Source organism: Falco biarmicus, chromosome 1 (assembly GCF_023638135.1).
Source record: "Falco biarmicus isolate bFalBia1 chromosome 1, bFalBia1.pri, whole genome shotgun sequence".
Taxonomy (NCBI): domain Eukaryota; kingdom Metazoa; phylum Chordata; class Aves; order Falconiformes; family Falconidae; genus Falco; species Falco biarmicus.
Genome location: NC_079288.1, coordinates 325742 through 352583, shown reverse-complemented (window position 1 = coordinate 352583; position 26842 = coordinate 325742). Strand labels below are relative to the sequence as shown.

General features: G+C 55.1%; 2 protein-coding genes across 13 annotated transcripts; both read right to left on the bottom strand.

The window, feature by feature from the left end:
• Positions 1 to 68: 68 nt before the first annotated feature.
• LOC130141259 (ethanolamine-phosphate cytidylyltransferase-like) lies at positions 69 to 16654 on the bottom strand. 7 transcript variants are annotated; one of them, XM_056322081.1, is made up of 21 exons: positions 16483 to 16639; positions 16275 to 16412; positions 15610 to 15714; positions 13615 to 13685; positions 13443 to 13515; positions 12863 to 12961; positions 12175 to 12411; positions 11851 to 11931; positions 11568 to 11732; positions 11056 to 11470; positions 9717 to 9878; positions 7762 to 7828; positions 7187 to 7271; positions 6112 to 6156; positions 4562 to 4700; positions 3846 to 3928; positions 3604 to 3696; positions 2927 to 2992; positions 2599 to 2664; positions 2026 to 2114; positions 69 to 1344 (listed from the first exon to the last, which is right to left on the bottom strand). In XM_056322081.1, the coding sequence occupies exons 1-21, from the start codon at positions 16576 to 16578 to the stop codon at positions 1254 to 1256; spliced, it is 2466 nt and encodes an 821-aa protein (XP_056178056.1). In that variant the 5' UTR covers positions 16579 to 16639; the 3' UTR covers positions 69 to 1253. The 7 variants fall into 7 exon arrangements, with proteins under 7 accessions (XP_056178056.1, XP_056178065.1, XP_056178074.1 ...); XM_056322090.1 differs by having other exon boundaries at positions 3619 to 3696; XM_056322099.1 differs by lacking the exon at positions 6112 to 6156.
• A 2853-nt stretch (positions 16655 to 19507) lies between these two features.
• MAFG (MAF bZIP transcription factor G) lies at positions 19508 to 26143 on the bottom strand. Of its 6 annotated transcripts, none has more exons than XM_056322204.1 (4): positions 26003 to 26143; positions 21093 to 21154; positions 20610 to 21005; positions 19508 to 20025 (listed from the first exon to the last, which is right to left on the bottom strand). In XM_056322204.1, exons 2-4 carry the CDS (start codon positions 21126 to 21128, stop codon positions 19966 to 19968), a joined length of 492 nt encoding a protein of 163 aa, XP_056178179.1. In that variant the 5' UTR covers positions 21129 to 21154; positions 26003 to 26143; the 3' UTR covers positions 19508 to 19965. The 6 variants fall into 6 exon arrangements, with proteins under 6 accessions (XP_056178179.1, XP_056178188.1, XP_056178195.1 ...); XM_056322213.1 differs by lacking the exon at positions 26003 to 26143 and adding an exon at positions 25196 to 25334; XM_056322220.1 differs by lacking the exon at positions 26003 to 26143 and adding an exon at positions 24982 to 25123.
• Positions 26144 to 26842: the final 699 nt, after the last annotated feature.

Genomic DNA, 26842 nt, shown 5'->3' with positions numbered 1-26842 from the left:
ATCTCCAGCGGGGGGTCTGCCCCCCTTCTGCTACCCAGGCTCAAGCCCCAAAGAGACCAACACACAAAACTCTTCAACATTTTATTAGTGATCAGCAACATAAGTTTACAACAGAGAGGACAACAGAACCGGCACGGAAAGACTGTACAACATGGCGCAGGGAGCGGCCCAGGACACCCACCACAGCACCCTGGAATGTAAGAGGCAGAAAGGGGCTCAGCCCAGCACCCATTTCTTCAGGCCCCGCACCTCCCCACAGGGGCATGTGTGCTGCATGTCAGCCCTCATGAGCCACCATGAGACTTCAGCTGACAAGGTCCCTCCCTTGGGTAACCGTCAGGCACAAGCTGGGCTCTGGCAGCAGCAGCAAGCAGAGCTCCGAGCAAGGCCTACATGCAACACCTGGCACTACTGCCTCACAACAGGAACAGCCTTTGGCAAAAGCCCACAGAGTTCCCACTCCTCTTGTGCAGAGGAACGCCTCAACCCACCAGGGAAAGCACAAAATCGAGGGTCCCTGTGCTGCCAGGTGCCATACTGCTGCTTGTTACTGGGGCAGCAAACAATTTGCTGGCCCCAGTGACAGCGGAGAGAGGCTTTATCCAGCTAAACCCAAAGTAGCTTTGGGTCTGGTATCTGTGCAGAGGCAGCAGCTGGGAGAGGCGGCACAGCGAACCCCCAAGCACAGGACCCGTCAGGACCTGCAGCAGCCAGCACACCGATGGCCTGGTGTCCCTAACCGAAAACTCACAGGAGGAACTGCAGGTGCCATGTCCTTTCCCTGGGAAGGCCGAGGCCACTCTTCCCAGCCTGTCCAGCCACCCTACACCACTGCCCAAAGGGCCACCCTGGAACGCAGACTGGTCAGGACAGCCAAAGGTGGAGGGCCAGAGGGCCTGGGCAGCTGCTCCGTTTCCCTCCTACTAAAAGCCAGAAATGGCAGAAGGTAAAAGCACATCAACATGTTAAAACATTAGTTATAATTAAAACTGCTTTTTTTTTTTTCTTTTGCCAACTCTTCTCCTGGGAAAGGGGATGGGCGCTGATTAACTGAGGAAAAACTAGGCAGCAGGATCCCAACTCATTACAGCTGCATAATTAGTGCAGGAGGAGCTAGGACAGAAAAGGGTAGGACAGCACATCCTGCATGCCAGCAGCAGTGTCCCCATTCGGGGTCCCCCCTCAAAGAGCTGTCTGCTTCTCAAAAGGGTGAGGCTGCAGCACTCTGTGACCCATGTGTCCACTCTGCTGGCCTAGTGCTTCTCATCTTCCAGTCTTTTCATGGCCTCCAGCACAGCCAGCTCTTTTGCTTCCTTCTTCTGGTTCCTAGCTTCAAATTCCAGCCTGCATCAATCACAAAATGCCACATGATTCTCATCCATCCATCTCTAGTAGACTAAAAGCACCTGGAGCATGGGAGCACTGGTTCCTCCTACGCTGCTTTGTCCTAAGAGTACTTCAGAAACCTCACCAGTAACCCCTGGACTCCTCTTCAAGAGTCAGTACCCAGAGCTTCCCACGGCTGTTACCGTCACTCTGAAGTTCCAGGCTCCCACACTGGTCAGACACCTGTTTCTCCCCCTGTGGAAGATGCTGCTGTTCTGAGCTTGGTCTGTCCTGGGACAGACCACTTAGTGCCGTAATAGCAAAATCTAGTTTATCGCTGACCTGAGCCAAGGTCACTGCAGGTGAAGGGCTCAGGCCTAAAAGAGCAAAGCTCTGAAAGAAGCAACATGCTTCCTTCCCCAAGAATACATCAAGGAAATGTTATCAATAATAGAGAAGGAAGAAAAATAAAACGTGCTCCAAAGCGCATTCTGACAGCAGAGTTTAGCTGTTCCTTTTCCTGTAGAGTCCAGTACATCCACATCTAAGTAACCTGCCCAAACTATGAAAGATGAAGGACCAGTTAACTGACTCTGTGCCTTTAGATAACCCCTTCTCTTCCTGTCCTATTAATTAGTCCTCCGCCAAGCTGGATGGAACAGTATGCAACAGAAGTGGAAGATGAAGAAGAAAGCCAACCTGTTCTTGATGATTCTTTGCACAATCAAATCTGTGGTGAGGTTGCTGCCACTGTCCACCAGCTGGAAGATGCTACGTCTCTTCGGTTCCTGTGAACAAACACAGCAAACTCAGCTGTGAAAAACACGCAGGACCTCTGGGTCTACAGCTCAGTAGTGAAAGCTGAGCAGAAGTCACGGCAGGTCCCTGTGGGCACCTGGCCAGGCACAATACAAAATGATCTCCTAGGAGGCAGAATAAATAATTACTGAAAGCAAAGCTTAATGTATATGGGAGCTGCCCAGGACTGGCATAGAGCAAAGATTACAGGGCTTCTCACTCTGACATAAAAGCATCAGAAACAGGCAAAATAAAACAGTGACTAAAAACAGAGCTGTGGTGAATAATTTACAAGCTTTGCTCCAAGTAGCTGCCCTCAGGCAGGGGTGGATGAAAACCAGCATCACCTGCCAAGGACTTGCTTGGGTAGCATCCTCTGCAATACAAATTCTCAGCTCAGGAACACAAAGCCAAGCATGCTGTATCTATGAAATACTGACAAAGAAGCACAGACAACATCAGCTAGTAGCTTACCTCGTATGGATCAGAACCGTCCTTGTCTGGCACCACCTCAGTCATCCCGTGACATACAAGTGTTACCTGGAGAAGGACATAAAGTCACTGACAGGATCCAAAAAGATGACAGGAACTTTCCCTGTGTTGCCCTCACTGCTGCACAGCCTGGAGACGAGCAAAGCCACCTCTCCTGTACCAGGCTTGGCAGGGCATCTGGAACTCCCTGTAATCCAGCTGAGCAGGACCATCTCTCTTCTACATCCCTGTGTTTTCCTGCACCACTTTAGCTCCCTAAGCACATCACACAGCAACACCTTCACGTCCATCTATATGCCAAGACTCTCACCCTGAAGTGATCCAGCAGATCAGCAGTGACAGCGTATGGGGCTCCAATCACCACTTCCGAGACATACTAGAAAAGAAACCAGGTAGAGTCCAGATTTAAAAACCCCAAAACCTACAAAAACACAACCCCAAAACAGAGGCCAGCCTGCTTCCCAAACAGACCTGAGCAGGTCAGCTGATTATAGAGTTCAGAACTCAAATAAGGGAACAGGAAAGTGGGTTTAGTAGTCACTGCTTGTCACACAGCATCTTTTTTCTCCACTAAAGTATAAGCTTTCTGGTAGTGCATCTATAAGCAAACCCAAAAGTTAGTTTCTCAGGGCACACATTCCTGGGCCTCCCCACATTTCATTCCCAGGTATTTTCTCCCCTGATGCAGGTAGCAGAGAGTTTTCTACAACATATCTGTCTTTGCACAAATAGAGCAGTGCTCTGCAAGGCATCCTGCCTCTTCAGTGCCAGTGGAACGGAGATGGAAAAGTTCAACAGCTCAGGTCAGCCAGGATGAGAGGAGCCTAGCAATCCTTCCCAAGAGCACGCCAGCACCTCTGGTAGCCAAAACGATCACCCTTGTCTTTGCCTTCTCAGTGCATGCCAAAGAACTCATGCAAAATTGTTGGCTTCAGGTGAACGCCACACAGCTCCGGGCAATTTCTGGAACAGCACAGAGGCACCTACCCGACAGACTCTTACCCTACAGGCCAAGACACTGAGTGTTCTCTCATGGATGTTCATGATGGGATAGTTCTTCCCTTTGTAGCGATTTACTTCCTAAAGCAAAGCACCAGGCACAATCAGAAGAGACACAAAGCAATGCCCTTCTCCCAACATGAAAACCCTGTTTTGACAAGCACAGCTTGCTTGTTTCAGAAAGAACAGGGGCCAAGCTGCTCTGTCTTTGGACCATGTTATATACAGACCTGATCAAAATGCAGCCCAGCAATGATGTAGGGTTTCTCTGCCAGCTGGTGAACCTTCTCCAGGAAATCTACATGCCCAATATCTGTAGACCTATTTAAGGAACTGAAGCTAACACTGAAAAGAGGGAAAAGAAGACACAGACAGATGCACCGAAAAACGACAGTGGGAGACAGGAATCCCAAGGACTTTATTTTTGTGTTACTCTCTGCCTATGGCCTTTCTTCCTTCTTGGGCTCCACTTTCTGGAGGTTCAGGGCAAAGCCAGACATCTTTTCAGCTCCACCTTATAGGGACTCAACTTTGCCTCTGTCCAGAATTTCTACTTGTTTCGGGTGTTCTGGCACAAGGACTCAAAGACTGTCGCAGGGACAAAGTGTCTGCTCCAGTTGCCCTGTGCAGTCACTCTTCTACGACAGCCAGTCCTCAAGAGGGACTACAGTGTGATCACTAGAGCATGGAGATGTCCAACTGTCTTCCTGAAACCCTGCAAAGCCACAAATCTCTCTAGAGAGGAGCTATAGCTCCTTTCTCAGTGTCCTGTGACTGAGAAACTGACAGTAAGAACTCCTGTGTCCTCCCTCACATACAGAGAGAAATACAGGGAAAAAAAGAAGGGGGGGGGGGGAGGGGAGAGAGGCAAATATCTTAATCTGCTGCCTCAAAACACAAAAACATCAAACAACTACTTTCCTGACAAAACAAGAGTCAAGGATACGGAACAGGTCGAAGGCTCCAGCCACGTAGATGATCGTGTCCCCTGGCTGTGGTTCCTTCCCTGATGCAAACTGGATTATCTTCTGAGATGTCTGTAGGAACTGTGAGACACCAGTCCAGGGACTGTGCCCTTTTGGCCCCTGGGAAAACACACGCCACACTTTTCCTTTTCAGGCTCTGGGAAGGGGTTTAGCCAACACACAGAACACTGCTGCAGGCAATTTCTAGCCTTAATTTGCTACCAAGTATCACAACTCTTAGCAGCTTGGACCTTCTAAATTCCTGGCACCAGACATTTATGTGATCTCACAAACCCCCTTTTTGTTCTGCCAAACAGTCTAAATAGTCCCCTCAACAGCCAGCTAAGGAGATGCTGAGAAGAAAGCTCAGGAAGGAGGAAGGCAACAGGGCAGTCTCGAAGTTCCAGGAGAGGCAAGGCTTACTAAGGGAGACAACACACAACCTACCTACACTCTTCTCAAGCCTTCAGGCAGCTACCCACTGACCTGGCTGACGGGTGCCTAGCCGGGAGGGGATCGCCCACACCCCCAGCAAGGGCCAGATCCCAGCGCCGGAGAAACAGAAAACGGAGCTTTATCCCCACCACGTGGCAGTTTTGGAAACAGCCACCGAGTCAGCCGCTCCGGCACCTGCTTTGCTCCCCTAAAACTAGCTGGTCTACCAGCCTTGAAAGAACAAAGGCAACTCGACCAGGGCAAGCCATACACACGGCAGCATGCAGAAGGGGGCTCAGCTGGCAGGGGTCATGCAGGGTACCTGGTGCCCAGACACTCTCCCCAAAGCCAAGCACCAGGAAACAGCCACGCCAGACCAACAAGCCCCATAAAGCCTGCTCAAAAAACCCAACATGGTGGGGAACAGAGAGGATGATTCAGCCTGGTGAGCAAAGCCCCTGTGTGTAAAAAAGGACTTACTCAAGCTGTAGGTCCAGGTGCTCACTGAGGGACAATGCAACAGCCAGGGAGAAAAAAAAAAACGAACAACAAGCAACCCCTGCCCAGGGGCCGATAGCTCTGTAGAGAGAGCCCAAGATACAAGCTGGACACGACAGCAGAGAACCCCAGGAGGACTGCTCTGCTACTTGAAGATCAACCACGTGAAATCTGCAGTACAGCATGCTAGCTACGTGCCTGCTATGTGAATGCTTCCCAGACCTAATGCAACACCTTTAAAAACATCAGCACTAAAAGGAGCATCCACGGAGGCTCTTCCTAGGCTGGAACTATGGGCACTTGGGTCCCAAAGAAAGCAGCAATAATTTACAAGCAAGCTAGAAAAACAGCAAAGTCTCAGTGGGTGCAGCAGCCCTGTGGTGCCGCTGAAGGACAGTTCACTCGCTGGCCCTGTGTGGCCACACCTGTCTATTGACTGACTAAGGCAGCTACTTCACAGGGGCAGCAGACATTTACTGACGTTACTACTAAATGTGAGGGGAAAAAACCCAAGCCTGCAACACAGGCCAGAAAACACATCGGGAATCCTTCTCAGACAGGACAACAACCAGACGTCCACAACCAGAACTCACATTACCTTCCCAAAGTTGTCAGTGTGCTTCCGATAGTCTAGGTCCTCATCCTGAAGGGAGATAAAGAGTCAAAATGTTTAAGCTCATCCAACCAAGAACATGCTTGCATATGGCAGAAGTGCTAGGAAGCCCAGGCTCAGACTGCACACCATTGATCCCTGGCACTGAATGCTGACAAACCAGTTAATATCTAAACCAGTCATGTCCCAGCATGAGTCAGATGAAACGTGCCCCTATCTGATCCCAGTCTGGCAACGCACAGCAGCTGTGGTTCTTGCATACCTACATCCTCTCTCAACTATGTAACCCCTGCCTGGACAGCGTCCCTCCTTCTTCCAAAGACACTCCACTAGAGCCAGGCTCAGATCTCTGCAGACAACTAGTAGCACTGTGCCAGACCTTGACGTGAACTTAGATATTACAGCTAAGCTGGTATAACAGCTCAGCACATTAAAAGATATCCCTCAACTCCTGAATTCTCTTGTGGGCCCCTTGTCTCATCCCAGCTGTTATCTAGGTGACTCCGTCCACTAGGTTGCTTGTTTATCAAGCCAATTCAACTCATTAACCAACATCAAACTACTTATTTTATTTTCCTTTAGTTAGGTTAGCTATCTACCAGGTAGTGAGCTGAGGAGATTCAAGAAAGGTCTGGTAAGACTAGAGACAGCAGAAGGCAGAAGCATGCAGCTCAGTGGGAAGGAAGAGGACTTTCCAATTCTGGCAGCACAGGGCCAACAGATCAACGTGGCTGTACTACATAGTTTCACCCTGGGAGAAGCCATAGGCTCGCCTGTAGTACCCATAATGTTCCTGAAGCCCACGCCAGTCACAAGGGATCAAAGCTTTTATCCCTCCACACCTTTCCGAAGCAGCATGGGCTGAGATCACACTGCAATCTCACACAGGCTTAAGCAAACATAAGCAGGTTGTTTTGCTGCCACTGCCTGTAATCAGCTTGTCACTTCTCTGTGCACCCAGGAGCCAGACCCAGGAGCTCTACTGCCATTTGGGACAGCAAAAGGGAAGAGCTGGCATATGCCCTGGACTTCAAACTCCCACCCAAAGCCTCTGACTCACTATGTTGCTGTGGTGAGCCTTAGTCATGAGCAGCATGCGGCCAACGAGGTCGGTAGTGGACACACCTTGGGTGCGTTTGCATTCCCTGCAGGGAGACAAGCAAAGGATAAAGCAGAAGCCACAGAAGCATGTGCCTCTTCCCACCATTACCACAGGAACACCTGCAACACCTGATAAATCCAAACCAGGGGCAGTCCTGAGAAAGTCCTCCTTCTACCTGCTCTTGATATAATCAAGTACAGCTTTCATTTGCAGAGCCTCTGCATCTTCTTCATGCCTTAGCAACTGCTCATGCGAGGAAAACTTACCTTGCACAGACTTCCCAACAGAGCTAACTCCCAGGGAGGCTTCAAGACCAGAGCCAGCATCTGCCAGGAGCAGGAAGGCCCTGCCAGTCAGCTGCTGGTCTGCAACACTTCCCAAAGCCAAAACAGTGGGAGCAACTGAAGTTCTGACACACGTTACAGCAAAATTAGAAGTGTGACCTGAATATAGCTGTGTTTCACCTGACTTCCCTTCAGGGCACAAACTCCCAGAAGCTCTGTCCAAAACAGGATAAGAAGGTAAACTGTTACCTGTATCGCCCTGCTGTCTTCACTTCCTCATAGGTATCCTTGCCATCTATTGTTAAGGTGATGTCATCTACAGAGAGAGAAAAGCCTCAGAACTGCACTCCAAGCCTTCCTGCATGAAAGCCATTTTAGAACGACAGCAGCAGCTGAACATGTCTGGCACATAAACCAGATGAGAACTCCTGCAATCCAAATCCCTGCACATACACAGGGATACATCCCACAACCCATGGAAACACCAGGGGTTTGCAAGACTACCCTGTCTGTGGAGACAGGCACATTCCTGGATGCTAAACACCATTAGCCATCTGGTCCACTTTTTAGACAGTCCCGAAAATCTGAGCCAGTTGCCCTTGTAGCGAATCCAGCAGCAGGCATGAATGAATTATTGTCTGAACGACAGTTAACAGCTACCATCACCCTTGGTGTTAAAAAGCACCTTAACTTCTCTAGAACTGGTTTTAGCTCTTGGTTTACGTTGTTACAACTTTTTCAGTCAATTAAACAGTCCTCCAACAGCCAGTTCTTCCCCTCAGTGATGGCACTTCTGCAGTGACACCAAGCACCCTTCTACAGAGTTAATTCCTGTTCATCTTTGGCACAGTTCCCAGCTCACTCTATTAACACCACCTCTCACATACTTTTAGTGATAGCATGAAATCTTCGCAAGTGAAAACCTAAGCTGGCTTTTGCTTGCCAGAAGACCCAGTTTACAGCGCAGGTGGCAGCTCACAAGCTCACCCTCTCTCATAGCCGGGTGGCATGCTCAGGGAAGCAGTGGAGTTCTTCTAAAACCCCATACCCTCATCGCAGGGCACAGGGACAGAAAACATCCTGCAAGCATGGCTCTGTGCACCAGGAGAGAGCCAGAAACAGCAGGCTTGCTGCCTGTCACCTTCCCGGTTAAGCTTAGCTATTTCAAAACTTGTCTTTTGCACTAACACAGCCTGGCAAAACTACAGCACGCAAGGGCATTATTCAGGGAGAAGCACTGAATGATTTGGCAGAGGGGATAAATGCAGGGCAACTGGAGTAAAGGCCACGAGCACTTCTCTGTTGCCATAATCTCTCACCAAGTCTGGTAAGGGGTCACATACCTCAAACACATTCAGAGCAGGCAGTTACCAAGGAATTCGATAATTACCCCATCCACGTGAAAAAGCCTATCTATCTTACAGAAGATTAACGATTTATTTACATTTAATGAAATACTTGGCGTATCGATAACAGGTGGCTGGGATCAGATGAGGAACGATACGTGAAATGGGTGCAAAGACTACTCCTGATTAAACTAATAAAATACCTTCAGAGGGCTAGGGAGGAGGGGCTGAGGCTGCACGAACACAAGCAGCAGTCCCAGAAAGGGACAGAGTACAAAAGCAAGAATGTTTCCTCAGAACACTGGTGCTCTTCCGTGACTGTAAACTGAAATGTGTTCATAATAAGAACTAGGTCTCTGACCACACAGTCAGCTAAGCCCTCAAACAGCTTATCAGCTGGATAAAGAGAGAGAAGCTTTTCAGATCTGATCTCATCCCAGGATAAGCAGATATAAACATGATTGTATTTCTGCACACTTACCTTTTTAACAGCATTTTCACATTTAAGTTTTGTAATGACTTTCCCCTGTGCACAATTCCTGCTAGTGCTAAGGGCAGCCTCAGGATAACCATCAGACAATGCATTTCACCTTTGTAAGCGAAAGGGATAGTTAAAACTGAGGGATCTGGATGCTTTTAGGGTGCCTAGCACACAGAAGCATTTCTCCAGAATACAAGAGCAGAAGTAGCCGTACTGCCCAGTGTAGGCGTTTGGCAAGACAGATCTCTGTGCACACCAAGTAGCCCTGATGGCTAACCCTAGCCAGAACGCTCCTTGGTTTGCAGCAGAGAAATGAAGAGCACACAAGCCCCAGGGGTACTGTGTTAATACAACTATCACCTCAGAATACCACTCACCACCATGCACACAGAAGTCACAGTTATATTTGTCCAGGGTTTCCAGTGTGGTGACATAGGGAGCTCCTGGAGCAATCTCATCCACCCACTTGATGGCTTGCACCATTTTGTACCTCTCTTCCTGTGTAAAGACAGGGGGGCCCTTGTGCTTGGCAATCTCCTCTGGGCAAGAAACAGAAAAACCCGGTTAGAAGCATGTACTGCAGCTACAAAGACTCTCACCTACAGGAGCCTCACTCATTTCACAGGTGGGTGAACTTCACTGCAGGCTTACTCTCAGATTGGAATTGGTTTGTGGTAGAAAAGGAAACCCCAAATAGATCAGAAAAAATTTTAATTCAGTTACATTTCCTAAGCGTGTAACAAGGGCCCTGGAACGCACTCGCAAAGCACAAGGCGCTAGTGCCTCCCTGCGCCGACACCTCCTGTGGGGTGGGGGGCAACGGGACCACCTGGGCCTCCCAGCAGCCCCCAAGGGGAAATTCCCCTTGTAAACAGCAGCTTCATGCTACTCTTGGTTCACGGTAGAAAACACGCATCCGACAACCCATTTAAAATCCACCTTCATGCGCACGAGTCTGTTCCCAGCACTGAACTTCCAGATGGGCTTCAAAAGAGTTTTCTCCACACTGCAACCTGTTTCAGAGTGTCAGCTCTGCAGCTCACACCCACAAAACCAGACCGACTTTCAGCCGGTTTGGAGTATGGATCGCCCCTGAGGCAACAGCTGCCAGCTCCAAAGCCTCAACCCTCGTCCCGGACAGCGCGGAAGGGGCAGCCCCGGGAAAGACACGGTTCTCGTTCCGAGCCCCCACGCCTGGCAGGGAGGCAGGAGGCAGCCTGGGGGTGCCGGGGCGTCCCTGCGCTCCCGGGGGTCACGGTGCCGTGCAGCTCTACAGGCAGTGCGGGGGGAGAAGCTGAGGAAACCTCTTACCATCCGTGTGGACTCCGACAATCAGGTAATCCCCCATGGCCCGCGCCTGGCGCAGCTGGTTCGAGTGGCCATAATGCACCATGTCATAGCTAGAAAGACAACGGCCCCGCTTCAGCCCAGGGGGCCGCCGGGCCGCGCAGCTGCAGGGGGTGACCTTCCCGCGGGCCCGGGACCGCGCCGCTCTCCGCCGGCCCCGCCGCCACCCCGGTGACCGCGCTCCCCGCCGCCGCCTCGAGGCGCCTGGCCCGACCTCGCGCCCTGCCCGACGGCGCTCGGCGGTAGGGCCCGGGCACCGGCCCGGCCCGCCGCGATCACAGAGGAGCCGGAGGCACCAGCGCAGCCAACAGCGTTTATTTCCCCGGCCAGCGCGACAGCCCGCCCGGCCCCGGCGCCCGGCCCACTCACCAGCCGTCGCACCAGACGCGCACGGGCCGCGGCACCGCCGCTCCGCCCGCCGCGGGGCCGCCGCCGCCCGCCGCCCCGTTGCGCAGCATGGCCGCGCTGTCACCGGCGGCGCCGCCCGCCCGCAGCCGAGCGAGCGGGGCCGCCGCCCGCCTCGCCCCGCCCCGCGCCCGCCCCCGCCGCCATCTTGGGCCGCGGCCCCGCCCGCCCTCAGTGGCTCTTCCTCCGCCGGGCGCCCTTGGCGCAGCCGCGGCCCAGCCAGCCCCCGGGGCAAGTGGGCGGCGGCGGCTCCTCCCGCGGCGGCTCCTCCCGCGGCGGCGGCTCGGCGCCCGGCGGTGGGGCCACCGGCTTCCGTGAGTGCGTGCCTTCCTCCCCCGGCCGCAGCGGCTGGGCCAGCGCGAAGATGGGGTCCTGCGCCCTGCGGAGACAGGGGCGAGTGTGGCGGCAGCTGCCGGGCGGCCCCGGGCCACCCCCCGGGCCGGCCGCCGCCGGGCAGGTGGCCCCGCGCCGCTCACCGGTCGTAGCGCGGGATCTGCAGCCCCAGCTCGGCCATCAGCAGCCGCATGACGTCGTCGCAGCGGCCGTGCAGCTTCAGGGCAGCCAGGTCGTCCTTGGGGGTCCACTGCAGGGTGACACCAGTGCCGCTGCTGTGGGCGTCTTGCGCACGGGCCAGCAGCCCCCTGGCCGGAACCCCAGACGCCGCCCTGGGGCCCCTGCATGCTCCCAGGCAGCCAGGCTCACCGCACAGCAGCAGCCGTTCAGCCCAAACCCTTCCAACCCCGGGCAAAAGGCTCTCACCTGTAGGTTCACAATATAGAGCTTTGGACGACGGGTGGGTGGCTTGCTCATGCACCAAAGACGTGGGTATTTTTTCAAGACCTGCCACAGAACAGAGACTGTCAGTACAGCCAAAGGTACGCATAACTGCGAACTGTATCAGCGAGAGGAAAAGGAATGTATTACCAGGAGGGGAAAGAGGGAGGAAGAGAGACTATCACAGATGGTGGGCGAATCCTGACACCAGAGTTTACAGTTGTCTGTTTGGGAGGAGACTGCTCAGCACCAAGGTGTATCACCAAGAGGGAATGCTGCTAACAATCTTCACCGAGTCTCTAAAGTTACCTTTAAGCTGGAACCCAGACAAAGAATCACATCTGCTTTGCTTGCAGCTTCTGTTGCTGCTTCCCAGTTCAGGGGCTGTCTCAACGTCCCCTTCTCCCCAAAGTGGACGATTGTATCTCTCAACTGTGCCCCACACTTGTGGCACATCCTGCCAGTGTGATGCCTGTGCAGGGCTGTGCGCTCTGTCACATCAAATACTCGCACGTACTCTCTGTTGGGTGTACAGGAAGTGCAGACCTGGTGCAGGACAAAAATAAAAAACCCGTTATATCATTAGCATCTAGCCTGTGAAAGGCCAGGAGCCAGCCACTTCTCTCAGAAGAAAACCACCACTTTTGGGAGACAATAAACTGGAAGCAGAAGGCATCATCAGGGACCAGATGGTAAGCTGGAGAAGTTTGGAAAACCTTGACTAGCAAGTGGAATTACAGGGAGCCTGTTGGCTATGTGATAGAAGGGATTTCAGAGGTCTGGGGAAGAGCAGTCAGAAGCAGAAGGCTCTAGCAAGTAGAGAAAAAGCTACAGAGCTGAACAGAACACTTTGCTTGCGAACCTGATGGCCTGAAGATAGGAACAAAGCAGAGGCTAGCCCTTGTACTAATTCTTCTGGAGCTAGCAATACATAAATAGTTTGTTATCTTCTTGTGAGGCCACTAGACAGTAACTTTATCCTGTTCTGGCCACTCACCTCTATGTACATGTTTCCATGAAGCTCAGATATTGCTGCTCGGGGTAACCCACTCCTCAGATGCAGCCCATCACAGTTTTGAGACACCACATGCTGCACCTTGAAGATAATAAAAAATTGAGCTAACACACACACAGAAGACCAAAAGTTATTACTCAAATGCAGGTGATGCACATGTCCCTGTACACACCAAACAGCCCCGTACATCAGAGCAGAACCAACAGAAGGGAAGTGTGGAAAACAGACCTTTACGAAAACTAAATGAAAAGACTCCACCTGCTACACAGAGCTTTATGAGGTCTGGCTGACTTTACAGCCAAGTCCCCAGACCAGCCTCACCAGGAAGCAAATACAAGGTATTAAAGAAAAGGCAGCAGGGGAGAAACTACCAGAGCGATGGTGTGGAGCTAGCCTCATGAAGCTGCACGTGAGCACAGATGTTTTTCCCCCACAAGGGTATGTAGCTACCCAACTAAAAAGAGTGGTTAGGCAATATCACTAAAAGGTTTTTTCCCCTGCTGGGTTTTACTTATTATACTTAGAGGAACACAAGTGATGTGTGGAAAAAAAAATATCTTACCAGATTGTGCTTGTGTAGGCAGGCAATGCTCATATGAGTGAGTGTGGGCTCTGCCTCACTCAGATCTGTAGCCCTGACAAGAAGCAAGGGCGGGGGGGGAAAGGTGGAATTGCCGTTAGTCTCTCTTTCAGTATCAGCTCTCTGCTACACAGATCAGAATTTGTCTCCTTACCTGATGCTCCTGCCCTTCTGCAGCAACGTCCATATGCCATTAGGGCCTCTGTAGTCTGGGATTGAAGCTGCCTGTGTTACCAGGACAGAAAAATACCAATGCCTGATGGGATGGTTCATACCTCTTGTCTACAAACACATCAACCCAGTCTCACTCAGGAGAGCCAGATACACCTCGTTCACACATGCTTTTTCATTCACTTCAAGTTTTCTAATGCAGCAGCTCTCTAATCACAGGAAAACTTTTTCGTATGTTTTTTTTCCCTCTCTCTAGCACCTCTTCTACCTTGCAGCTCTCATTTTCACCTCCAGTATTTATTTTCTCAAATTTTACCACGAGGGATTCCCTCCAGAACTCTTGACCCTTGGTACTTCCCATTTCCCTACACAAAACTCGATTCTTGAACCTTTCCTTATTTTCCCTAGACTCTGATTTCTGGTACCTTGCACTCAGCATTCTTTAGCAAAAATACTTGTCGTACGCATACACCCTGCTCCGTATTAGCAGGAAGAAAAAGGAAAATAAGGTTCCCATCTCAGAGTTCAGACAAAGTTTATCATGTGACAAGAGGCAGAACCAGGTTTCCACTTTCCCAGAGGCCACCGAAACCAAACATTTCTTAAACTGTCATAAGTTCTGATAACCATCAGATACTCCTACCTGTCCATTAACACAGACAACATTAATTAGCTAAATTGGTTTTAGGTTTTACACCAAAAGTAGTTGAAGAGACTTGAATCACAGAACAAAATCATAGAATCATTTAGATTGGAAAAGACCTTTAAGATCATTGAGTCCAACCGTTAACCCAGCACTGCCAAGCCCACCACTAAACCGCGTCTACACGTCATTTAAACACCTCCAGGGATGATGACCCAACCACCTCCCTGGGCAGCCTCTTCCAGTGCCTGACAACCCCTGCAGTGAAGAAATTTCTCCTAATATCCAATATAAATGTCCCCAGGTGCAACTTGATGCTGTTTGCTCCTGTCCTATTGCTTGTTACTTGGGGGAAGAGACTGATGCCCGCTTAGCCACAACCTCCTTGCAAGTAGCTGTAGAGGTCTCCCCTTAGCCTCCTCTTCTCCAGTTCCCAGTTCCCTCAGCCGCTCCTCATAAGACTTGTGCTCCAGACCCTTTACCAGCTCCATTGCCCTTCTTTGGCTGTGCTCCAGCACCTCAATGTCTTTCTTGTAGTGAGGGGCCCAAAACTGAACACAGGATTCAAGGTGTGGTCTCACCAGTGCTGAGCACAGCAGACGGATCACTGCCCAGGTCCTGCTGGCCAGGATACAAGCCAGGATGCTGTTGGCCTCCATGGCAACCTGGGCACACTGCCAGCTCATCTTCAGTCGACTGCTGACTGACACCCCCAGCCTCTTTCCTGTTGCGCAGCTTTGCAGCCACACTTCCCCAAGCCCACAGCATCACATGGGGTTGTTGTGACCCATGGGCAGGACCCAGCACTGAGCCTTGTTGAACCTCACACAACTGACCTCAGCCCATCGGTCCAGCCTGCCCAGACCCCTCTGCAGAGCCTTCCTGCCCTCAAGTAGATCAACATTCCCCCCCAACTTGGTGTCATCTGCAAACTTAGTGAGGGTGCACTCAATCCACTTGTCCAGATCATTGATAAAGATACGGAACAGAACCGGCCTCAGTACTGAGCCCTGGGCAACACCACCTATAACTGGCTGCCAACTGGATTTAACTGGAATGAAGTAAGACTAGCAATCTTTTTTTAGAAGCACATTCTTCAGAGAGTCACAGAGGTGGCACAGCCTCAGAATCTCTCAGGCAGCAGGCACAACCCCAAGATGCAAACTAGCAGTTGTCTTCGTTGCAGTTTGCAGTGCAGCAGTGTTAACACGGCATCCCAGACTCGTAACACACATCATGTAGTCATTTGGAAATCATAAAAATAGTCCAAACAACATTGCTACACTCCTGAAGGAGCTCCCAAAGCTACAGCTGCTCACCCCCAAAGAATCCTACCGTACTGATCCCAGCTCCTGTATAGATGACAAGGTGCTTGGCATTCCGAACAGCAGCAGCCAGCTCAGTAGCCTTTCTCTTTAACTCCTCTGGCTCATCACATACCTAGAAAATACAACTGAGAAAGTTCACATGTTTCTGAGATACAATGCGTCACTGAATTGGAAGGCACAGGAAGATCCCTGGAAGTTTTAATACGGGCCTTGCCAGAAACAGCAGTGGAAACATTATCAGAAGTGGTTTCTAAATAAAAGAAGGTGGGGGCTGCCCATAGAAGATCAAGGGAGAGCTTCCTGGATGGCAGAATGTGCAGACCCGTCCTGCCAGGTGCCGTGCCCACACAGCACACATACAGAAAACCGCACGTGTTCGGGACACACGCGCATCTGGCAACCGCTGGAAGCGCGACTGCTGCGGGGACAAGCGCAGAGCAGGCTCGGGAGGCCACAGCCTCGCAGGTCAGAGGCGCTCCCGATAACATGCCGCAGCAGCGTTTCACCGAGGCCCCGCTGCCGCCAGCCCGGTGGCCTCGGCCCCGCTGCCGCCAGCCCGGTGGCCTCGGCCCCGCCCGGAGCGTGGGGCTCCCCTCCCCGCCCGCGGCCTGCTCCCCGCTTCCCACAGCGACGAGCGGCGGCCCCGCGCCCGCTGTTCCCCCAGCCGCCCACCTCCTCCTGCCGCCGGCGCAGCCGCTCGCGCCGCTTGCGGCGCCGCTCCAGCTCCCGGACGATGTCCTCGCTCTCGGCCAGCACCTGGCACTCCTCGGGGCTGCGCTCCGCCGGCGGCTTCCTCCAGATGCGGGACACCTGTCCGGTACACACGGGTGGTCACGGCGGCCCGCGGCGGCGGGGCGGGCCGGGCCGGGCCAGGCCATACCTGTCTCCGCCGGTCACGCTGCTCCTCCTGCTGAAGTATTTCGGCGCGCGCCGCTGCCTTCCGCTCCGAGCGGCTAAGGCTGCCGCCGGCCGCCATCACCCCAGAAGCACCCCGCTTCCGCCGCCTGCCGCCCCGGGGCCGCGCCGCTTCCGCTAGCCGGCCAGAGAGCTCGTGCGCCACTTCCGGCGCCACCGCCCCACGTGCGGCAGCGCCCCCCCGCGCCACGGCGGACCGCGCCCCAAGGAAGCGCCAGGCGGCGGCTGTTTGAAAGCGGTTTATTGTCACGTACAAAACAGCGGCGGCCGCGGACGGACACTATGTACAGCAATAAATAACGCCCGCCCGGCCCGCCGCCCCGGGCAATAACTTAGCAATAAATACCGCCCGCCCGCCCCGCCCAGTCCCCGGAGCCCCGGGCCGGGCCCGGCCGCCCCACCGGGCCCGGGGCTGAGCCGCCAGCAAACCTCCCCCGGGGCGAGCCCGGGGGGGGCCGCCAGCGGCCCGGGCCTCCCCCGCCGCGGCAGGCGGGCAGGGGACCCGGAGGGGCCGGGCCGCGTCCCTCCACCCAGTCGCCCGCTCGGGCCCCCGGCCCGCCCGGCCCTCGCCCAGCCCGGGAGCAGCCGCGGCACCTTCACACGATTCACCACAGGACACACCGGGCCCGGGCGCAGGCTGGGGCCGGGACCCCCCAGCCACCACAGTGAGGGCACCAGGAAAAGGAGAAAGAAAACACGACACCCTTCACAGCAGGAAACCAAACGGACGAGCACCTCGGGAACAAGAACTATCACACTCCAGAACACTATACACGAGAGAGGGGTCAGCGTGGCGGCGCGGGGCAGGGGCCACCTCGTGGGCACGGGAAGCCGCTGGCAGGGGACCAGCTCTTGGAGCAGGACGGGACTCTCCTTGGACACCGCAGAAATACATCACTTGGGGGTCCAACACATCACTGAGAACAAAACCAACGCGCTAGCGTGGGAAAGCAGCACTCACGACTGGGGACCACATCCCTGCGGACCTCCAGCCTGGCACCCGCGGAGCTTGTGTACCACGCAGGTGCCCTTCAGCAATGGCTTTGCACCTGCCCCCCCTACACCACATCTCAAACACGCTCGGCCACTCAGAGCAGGCTGAGGCCACAAGCTACTGGGCACAGCGCAGGGGAGAAGAATCATCATTAACATCTGGTGGAGTCAGTGCTGCCACCTGCTCCATCCTCCTGACTCACCGTCTCCAAAGCAGTGTGGCCTCTTAGCAGCAACCGCACAGCTGCCACCCAGCAGGAAGGGAAGGACAGGGACATTCCTGGCTGCAGAGTACAGCGGAAGCAAGTTCACCATGCCTGTCATTGCCTGCCCTGTTGATGGGGCCCTCCTCACACCGCAGCCTTCAGCCTCTAGAGCTCAGTTCCTGGCCAGCCCCATGCACAAAACCTTGGCTGCTCACCCTGCTGAGGTCGGGCCTCTGGCTGGGCTCAGAATGGTGTTCTAGCCAGGTTCGATCTCAGGCTGGCTCCAGGAAGGACAGGGCTGGGACTGACACCCCAACCAACCACAGGTTTCTGCATTTTGGAGCATCTCACCTCTTCCAGGCACCATGTCACCAGCTGGAAGACAGAGGTTAGAGTCCAGAGCTCTGTGCCAAGTGCTGCTCAGTGTTGTAGCCCACCCAGTGAATGGCTGGGAAGCAGCATGTCAGACACTTCAGCTCAGAGGAGAGACAGCCCAGGGCTGGGAGGGGGAAGCCTGGAGTCAATATTCTAACCTGCCTCTGGTTCAGGAAGTTCACTGGGAAAAGCATCCCAAACAGTTCCTCCTTAAACTCTCACTCAGAGCAAAGCCAGTCTCCACCCTGCGAAAAGAAATCCCCACCAGCTATCTGCTCCTCTCCTGCCACACTGCAGCCTTCAGCAGGTTTACCTGCAGCTCAGCCCAGAAGACAGCAGTATCAGCTCAACTATGTGAGAAACACATCACAAAAAACCACCCGGTATGGCAAACCACACCTCCCCACAAGACTGTGCCATCCTGGTCTGTCCTCTCTGTTCAGGAGACTTTCAGCAGCCAGATCACAGGGACTTCACCCCCATGTCTTGCTCTCTAAAACAACTCAGTAATCAGCTCAGATCTTTGGGTAGGGGAGAGGGGGACCAAAGTGTTTGTGGAAATGGAGCCTGGCCACAAATAACTTCTCAGCTGTGTCACACAGCTGTAAATCTAAGCACTCTTCCAACATCCATAGACAGAAGCTGCACCAGGAAAGACAGTAACCATGCCACAGCTTAATTTTCAGTAATATGCAGACACTAAGGACTAGCGCTGGCCCCATGCTGCCCGGAAGGCAGGCAGGCTTGCCCCCCGTCAGATAAGCTGCAACAGCAACACAAGTTCTGACCACAGAATCCCATTTCAGAGTTAAATCCCATCAGCCTCCTCCTAAACTTGGACAATTCTCCTTTGTGTTACTTCTCTACCAGATTTGCTGGAGGAAGGAAAGCGCAACGTTTTCCCCATTCACGTAACTGAGTTAGCCGGTGTCAGCTGCTCAGCAAGAGGCCCAAGCTGCCCCTGCTCCTGCAGCGTGCCCCTGCAGAGAAGCATTTTCTGGGCAGGCATCACTACTTTGTTGCACCAGACATGCGTTTTTGCCTTCAGGAATGGTAGCACCTTTGCCTGTGTGCCAGAATCCTTCTGCAGAATTCAGAGAGATTCCAACTCAATCTCTCAGTCGAGCTTAGGGAAAATGACAGCAGCATGAAACGACAGCACATGGAAAAGGCAGCCACTGGCACCACCACACCACAGCGCCACGCAAGAGCTCAGAGAGCACAGAGAGTGCAACACAAGGGGACACAACGGCAGCCAGCAAGGTCAAGAATAAGTCACTTTTGGTACAATTGCAAAAAGATATCAAACAGGACTTGCCTCTTTTTTTGTCTTTTTCTAAGTTTTATAAATAAAGTCTGGTAACTCTTTATAAAAACTAACCTCAGAGCCACAAACAGTTTGCGGGAGGTTCATGAGAAACTTTAAAATTATTTATTTATTAACTTTTAACTAGCAAAGTCTCCGAGAATATTTCCCCATTTGTATGGTCAAATATTCTCGCCCTCTCAGATAAAAAAGCTGATTATAAATACGCTCTCTCTTCTGTCCGATTTTAATTTTAAACTTAGATAATTTAATAACTCTTAAAATGATGTTTCTCTCTTTAAATAAAGGGCTATTTAACCACATAAACTGGTTGTGTAAACCATCACACTAGAGACACTTGATACCCTCAAAACACGGGAACAACTAGTGATTTTGGTCTTGTTCGGTGCAACACATTAGGCACAAAACCGGCCTGCAGTCAACACGGTACCTTCCCCCCCTCCCCTGGGGTGCTGGGCCCCTGCAAGGGCCCTGTCCTGGCTCCTTCCTCATCGCTGGGGCAGAGGCAACAGGGCACAACAGCATCTTCCTTTCCACCACCGCTAGTTTACACAGCTAACACAACGGACGTCTGAAGGAAACCCACTGCTAGGGCACAGAGGCACACCTAGAAAGGAATAAAAACCTATTACACAGAACACCCCAACTGCAACTACGGGCACCAAATGAGACAAAAGCAGCAGGTTCAGGCACCTGGCAGTCAGGCACCGAGATGCACCACCTTGAAAAGTAATGAAATAAAGCCTTTGGAAGTGACCGGAAAAATTAGGGTTCCCAGCCCCCAGAAGAAAGCCTCCCTCTGGACCTTCCCAAGCCCTTCTGTTGCCCTGCCATCGGCCACGCTGCACAGACTTTCTTTGGCTAGAAAACCAAGATCTCACAGTCTGTCCCAAGGGTGCCCGAGGGCTACAGACCGCTGGGTGGGAGGTTCTGTCTGCACAGGACAAGGGACGCATCACCACTGCTCATATCAATCTGGACACAACAAGATAAAACTGGAGTGATCAGCAGGCCAGTCCTGGGCCAAGTAGAAGGAACCCGGACCCATGTGGGGAGGGTTTGTGCTTTGGGGATTCCAGGCTGGTTTTGTGCCTAATTGCCCTGCACAGACAAGCTCAGGCAATGCTCGCTTCACTAAGACCGGGCGTCCGTTTTGGATTTCACTATTGTGATGACACTAGTAGTAGCAACCTTGCCAGGGATGAGGGGCCCCATACTGGAGGTGAGAGGCCCCCGTGCCGGGGTCACAGGGCTCCGGGCCACGGTTCTGGCGAAGTTCTGGAGAGCCTCATATTTGGAGCGGAGAGCATCGAGTTCCATTTTCATGCTGGCATTCTCAGAGGCCAGCTTCTCCACCTCTTGCTGCAGCTCTGCCTTCTGCTTCTCCAGTTCCTCCTTCTGGGTAACACGCTTGACTCTGCAGCTGGCTGCGTAGCCCCGGTTCTTCAATGTGCGCCGACGCTGCTTCAGCTGGATGATCTCCTCCTTCGACAGGCCCCGTAGATGCTGGTTCAGCTCCCGCACAGACATGGTCACCAGCTCCTCATCTGTCAAGCTGGTCCCATTCTCACCTGGCTCCCGCTTCACCTGGAAAAGAAGGCAGCACACGCTTGTGAAACCTGGAGCGGGTGCCTGCACCCACCACCCGCACCTCTCCTCCACCTGCTGCTTTACCTTCAAGGCCTTGTTTCCTTTGTTGGGGGTCGTCATAACACGACAGCCTTGTCAATCAGGTTCTGGAAGGGAAGGAAGGTCAGGTTAGCCCCCCCAGGACACAGCAGAGCCTGCGACATTCCTGTGGCAGAGTCCAGCAGCAACGCCCCGTGCTGCTGCACATCCCACTCCCCTCCTTCCCCAGAGGAGGCTTCACAAGCACCCAGCTGAGCTGGACTCACAAGCAGCAGATTCTGTCCCTGCACAGAAACTGCTGCCCTTCCACACCTCTGCTCCCACAGACACTTTGTGGCAATGCTGGGTTGTTTGGGTTTTTTTACTTGGGGTGGGGGAAATTAAAAAAACTAGGAGGAGTCAGAATACACGGAAGCCACATTTTCAAAAATAGCCTGGCAGGCAGAAGGCTGGGTCCAGAGCATGGCTGCTCCGGGCCAGTCATGCTGACTCAGCATGCTGGCACTCTGCGCCTCTTGCTCCCAGCCTCATCCTTGTCACTCCCAAGCAGAGCAAGGCATCCTGTCTCTCCGACACACCCTTCCAACAGGTGCCCAAGCACAGCCCAGAAACTCCCCAGGACAAGAGTCCTACCACATCCTAGGCAACCAGTACAGCTCAAGAACAGGCGACCCTGGGCAAGGAGTGCAGGTGAAGCCTCTGCCTCCACAACATGCCTCACTGGGCAGCCTGCAGGATGGGAGAACACTACTGCTGTGCTCACGCCTCTCCAAACTTTTTCTGCTTCCCAGGAAAGCCAGCACATCCAGGTTCAAGTCAAGGTTCTGCATCCAACCTTTCCCAAGGAACAGAACAACCCGATACTGCAGCACAAGGAAGCATTTGGGCATGCTGGAATCCCATCACAAATGGGTTGATGCCTCAGCAGCCGTCACCCCTCCCGGTCACACAAAGCTGAGCCCAGCTGTAGGTCTTTTCTGTCACAAAGTCCTGCCTGGTACCTGGCAGTGCCAGGGCCCAGAACCACCTTCTCCCTCCCTTATCTTCAGAGCAAAGGTATGTCATAAGAAAACAGAGAAGAGAACCAGAGGAGAGTGGACACCCTCACTGCCACAGAAGACAGGACCTCAGAACTGGTTAAGAGCAATTCCCAGGCCTGGTTTTACAGTGACTCATACCCAAACTCCTGTTTCCATCCCTGTGTACCTCCTCCCCTCAGGCTTTAGTTCAGAGTGCTGCTACACTGCCCAGTGAATTAATCTGCTCAGATACTGCCCAACAGACACTGCTGCACCTTGAACAGCCAGGAACCACACAGCTCCTTAGCAAGGCAAGCATTCCCACGCAAGTACAGTCCACAAACACCTCTGTACCTTTCGTCTCTTCAGTGCCAGTCAACAACAATTTAGTTTGCTGCTGCTTTGCTAAATACAAGAGGCACTGATGTACAGTTACAGCCAAGAATCAGATGCACAACTCAGCAAATACAAATTTACACTCTTCTAGCAGCGGTGGTGCAGGCTCCCCGCAATGCATCCACCACCTATTAGAGGTGAACGGGGTCAGCATTCCCCAGGACACCAGCAGAGACGTCCCCAAAGCCTCCAGCCTGCCAGGAGCCAGGCTATTTATACCCAGAGGACAATGCTCCTTCCAATGAGATGCCTGCTACAACCTGACAGTGCTGGCTGCATAGAAAGGGTCACTTTGCCATCCAAGGAAGGTAGCTGCAGTGAAGCACATAAGCAACTGCTTCATAAAATCAAGCCTTCACTCTTCCATACTGTTGTATTTCTTTCCTCTGCTCCTACCGGGCAAACAACATGGCTCCTGGGAAAAGGGGAGAAGGAAGGGAATAGCTGGGGACACCAGTGACATCAGCCCGGCAGCACCTCTCTCCACTGTTCTGTGGTGAGTGCAGGGAACCAAGAGCAGGTACGGTCAGAGGGACCAGAGAAATTTGTTTGCCTTGTGGCACTAAAGAATTTCCAGCTGCCTGGCAAGCATTCAACTTCCTTTGTTACAGCAGAGCTGAAACAAAACAAGGCAACAAATGTGCTGCATCAGGCACTGCACTGGGAAGAGAGCTCCTTGGGGTGGGCTCAGGAACCAGCAGGGCTGCTCACGCTGTCCAGACGCTGTGAAGGCACCGACTCATCCCTGCCTTTCACCATGACTTCTGCCAAAGCTGAGAGACAGGGGTGAGAGAGCTATCAGCAGGCAAGAGAAGAGGCTGGCCCCAGACCCTGACAACAGCAATTTAACTTCTCTTGAACTTTAAAGAGTCAAGCATTTTTACCCAGAGGAGTCCAACATCCTCAGGCAGAAGCCTCCCACAACAACCTTCGAAGCTGTAACAGGACCATCCCCAAAAGCACCTGGTGATCCTACCTCTCCTCGTCCCCCTTCCTGAGGGGATCAAAATGAGACACAGCAACACATAAGTCAGCAGAATGGAAGAACAACCCAGAGACTAGTTGGCTACTGTCTGGGTCCCATTTGAAGGATCAGAGACAGAGCTGTTTGGCAGCTTACAGAGAGGACACCCAGAGAACTGGCACCAAGACAGAGACCATACTTGGCCTAACTCTCCAGACTGCCGACTGCTCACTGTCGATAGCTTCCTGAAGAAAGATCACGCTGAAAAGTGTCAAACGCGATGACTGCAATGAAGAAAATGCAACCTCAACATATTTCCCCAGAGCTCAAAAGGCCTGAACTCAGCACAAACGCAGCCAATTCTCTCCTCAGCTCACAGGCAGCACAAGGGAGCTGACAGCACCGTGCATGATTCAACGCGGGCCCCATTCTCCACATTCCTGATGGCAGAACCATGCCACGAGCCCCATGTAAACACGGTGACGTCACCCGTTCCAGCGCTGGCTGGTCCAGAGATCGTGCTGGGAGAGAGGGAGGGAGAGAGGGAGGGAGGGAGAGAGGGAGGGAGGGAGAGAGGAGGGAGGAGAGAGGGAGGGAGGGAGAGAGGGAGGGAGAGAGAGAGGGAGGGAGAGAGAGAGGGAGGGAGAGAGAGAGGGAGGGAGAGAGAGAGGGAGGGAGAGAGAGGGAGGGAGAGAGAGAGGGAGGGAGAGAGAGAGGGAGGGAGAGAGAGAGGGAGGGAGAGAGAGAGGGAGGGAGAGAGAGAGGGGAGGGAGAGAGAGGGAGGAGAGAGAGGAGGGAGGAGAGAGGGAGGAGAGAGAGAGGGAGGGAGAGAGAGAGGGAGGGAGAGAGAGAGGGAGGGGTGAGAGAGAGGGAGGGAGAGAGAGAGGGAGGGAGAGAGAGAGGGAGGGAGAGAGAGAGGGAGGGAGAGAGAGAGGGAGGGAGAGAGAGAGGGAGGGAGAGAGAGAGGGAGGAGAGAGAGAGAGGGAGGAGAGAGAGAGGGAGGGAGAGAGAGAGGGAGGGAGAGAGAGAGGGAGGGAGAGAGAGAGGGAGGAGAGAGAGAGGAGGAGAGAGAGGGGAGGGAGAGAGAGAGGGAGGGAGAGAGAGAGGGAGGGAGAGAGAGAGGGAGGGAGAGAGAGAGGGAGGGAGAGAGAGAGGGAGGGAGAGAGAGAGGGAGGGAGAGAGAGAGGGAGGGAGAGAGAGAGGGAGGGAGAGAGAGAGAGGGAGGGAGGGAGGGAGAGGAAGGGGCTGCGCTCCCCAACAGGCCCCACAGTACCCGGCAGGCGGAGGGAGGGTGGTCTGCTGGCAACAGTCAAGCACACTGCACCAGGACTCATGCTCCCGCTGTGGATGTCACACTCTGCTTATTGCTTTCTGGCAAATGAGCTCACACAGCCCTCCCCAGGAATCCCGATGAGTCAGGTGACTCCCCCAGTTACCTACGAAGTCAGGACAGCACTTCTCCTGTGCCCCCGTCTCCCCTCGAGTCCCTAGTGAGCTCGCACCGACCCAGGGCACTCTGACAGCAATTCCTCGCTCCAGGCAGCTGCCCACCCACCTGCTTTTAGTGCTGTTCATGAGCTGGCACTCAGAGCCCCCTTCCAGCCTCCCCTTCCTCCAACCGTGCAGCTCAAAACCACGCAACCCGGGCCGCCAAGACCCCAGCTCTGGGCAGCAAGACGCACACGCACACCGACGCTCCGACGCTCGATGCCAGCCCGGCGCCGCAGCCCGCCCCGCAGCCCGCCCCGCAGCCCCACTGCAGGGCTCACTTCCACGGCAGAGCCCACCCTGCTCCACTCCGCGGGCGCTGCGGCAGCGGGCAGACCCCCAGCCTCGGCTCGCACCCATCGGGGCTCCGGCGGCGGGGTGGCCCCTCGGCCGCCAGCCTTCTCCCCGCCGGCAACGGCGACGGCAGCGGAAAGGCGGCTGTCCCGCCGCGCGGGGACGGCTGAGACGCCTTGGTGGCTCCCGAGCCCCCGGCCCCCCTGGTCGGGACGAAAGTCGCGCAGCAAGCGGCCAGCAGGCGGCGGGAGCAGGGCGCGGGCGGCCGGGGGCTGCGGACCCCCGCGGGGCCGCCTGCCCGGCCAGGCCCTCGCACCCGCCCGCGGCTGCGCCTGTGCCCCCTGCGGGAGCGAGTCCGGGGCCGCGCCGGAGCCGGGGGCGGAGCGGCGGGAGGGGCGGGGCAGGCCCAGCCCGGGGGCAGCCAGCCCGCGCGGCGACCGAGGCCGGGCGGGAGGGGCGGGACGCGCCGGCGGGCGGGGCCGGGCCCCGGGCCGGCGGAGCCGCGCACCTGTTGCCCGGGGGAATCGGGCGGGGCGGGGGACAGGGGCGGGCGGCGCGACGGGCGGCGCCGGAGCGGCCGCGGCCCGGAACCCCCGCCGTGAGTCAGCGGCGGCTGCGGCCTTGCCGCCCCCGCGCCAGCCCCGGCTAGCATCCCCGGGCCCGCCGCGCCCGCCCCGGCCCGCCCCCGGGACCGGCCCGCCGCCCCGCCCCGCCCGGTGCCAGGGCCGCGCCCGCCGCCCGGGCCGCGCCCGCCGCCGCCCGCCGCCGCCGCAGCCGCCGGCGGTGCCGCTCACCTCCTCACGGAGCCGCCGGGGCCGGGCCGGGCCGGGCCGGGCGGGGAGGCCGCGCTGGGAGGGACCAGGATCCACGGGACGCCGCGAGCCGCCACCGCCGCCGCTCACGGACGCGTCACGTGATATTTGGGGTCACATGGCTCCATTCATGAAGCGCCCGGCGCAGCGGCCACATACCTTAAGGGGACGCACGTTTCTGTCGGGGGCGGCGTCTTAAAGGGGGCGGCGGCGGCGGGGTGGTGTCCAGCCCGGAGCCGCGGGACTCCCTGGCCCGGCCGTGCCTCTCCCTCAGCCGTGCGCGGAGCAGTTCCGGGGCCGGGGCGGGCCCTGACACAGCCGCCGCGCCCGCTGCCCCACTAAAGCGCCGGTACACCGGTTGCGGGGCGGGGCTTCTGGGCACCTCTGGCAGTGGCTGCCCGCCTGGCGCGCTGCCAGACGTCCTGCCGCGGCGGAACCGGCGTCCCGGGCACCTGTCGAGTAGCGGGGGTGTGTAGCTCCCTTCCTCGGGCACCCACGCGTGTTGTGGTGCACTGCGAGGAGCAGCCGCGCATCAGGAGCAGGGGGTGCTTGTCCCCACAGGGGTGTGCTCGGTACTCCGCGTCCTGCGGTTTAACTTGGCTCCAGCGCAGAGGAGAGCGCGGCTCCCCGCTCCCGCTTCCCGCTCCCGCCCCGGCGCAGCCAGCAGCACACAGGCGTCCTCGCCCCCAGGAGAGCCTGCGCTCCCTCTTTGCTGCATCCACAGTTTCTTAGAGCTGCTGAAACCGCACGGAGGAGTAGCAAAGTCTCCGCCGAAAACGCTTAGAGCGCTTTGCAGCCGCTCTCGGGGCCCTGGTGCCAGTG

What these genes read in the sequence shown, in the direction of transcription:
- LOC130141259 (XM_056322081.1), bottom strand. Translation starts at nt 16,578, where the DNA reads ATGGCGGCCGGCGGCAGCCTTAGCCGCTCGGAGCGGAAGGCAGCGGCG. An exon ending in CTGGGCTGCATTTTGATCAG is followed by an intron (nt 3,697 to 3,845) that starts GTCTGTATATAA and finishes GCTTTGCTTTAG; the next exon opens with GAAGTAAATCGCTACAAAGG. An exon ending in ACGGTTCTGATCCATACGAG is followed by an intron (nt 2,115 to 2,598) that starts GTAAGCTACTAG and finishes GTTTGTTCACAG; the next exon opens with GAACCGAAGAGACGTAGCAT.
- MAFG (XM_056322204.1), bottom strand. Translation starts at nt 21,128, where the DNA reads ATGACGACCCCCAACAAAGGAAACAAGGCCTTGAAG. An exon ending in AAGGAAACAAGGCCTTGAAG is followed by an intron (nt 21,006 to 21,092) that starts GTAAAGCAGCAG and finishes CTTCTTTTCCAG; the next exon opens with GTGAAGCGGGAGCCAGGTGA. An exon ending in GGCCCCTCATCCCTGGCAAG is followed by an intron (nt 20,026 to 20,609) that starts GTTGCTACTACT and finishes ATTCCTTTCTAG; the next exon opens with GTGTGCCTCTGTGCCCTAGC.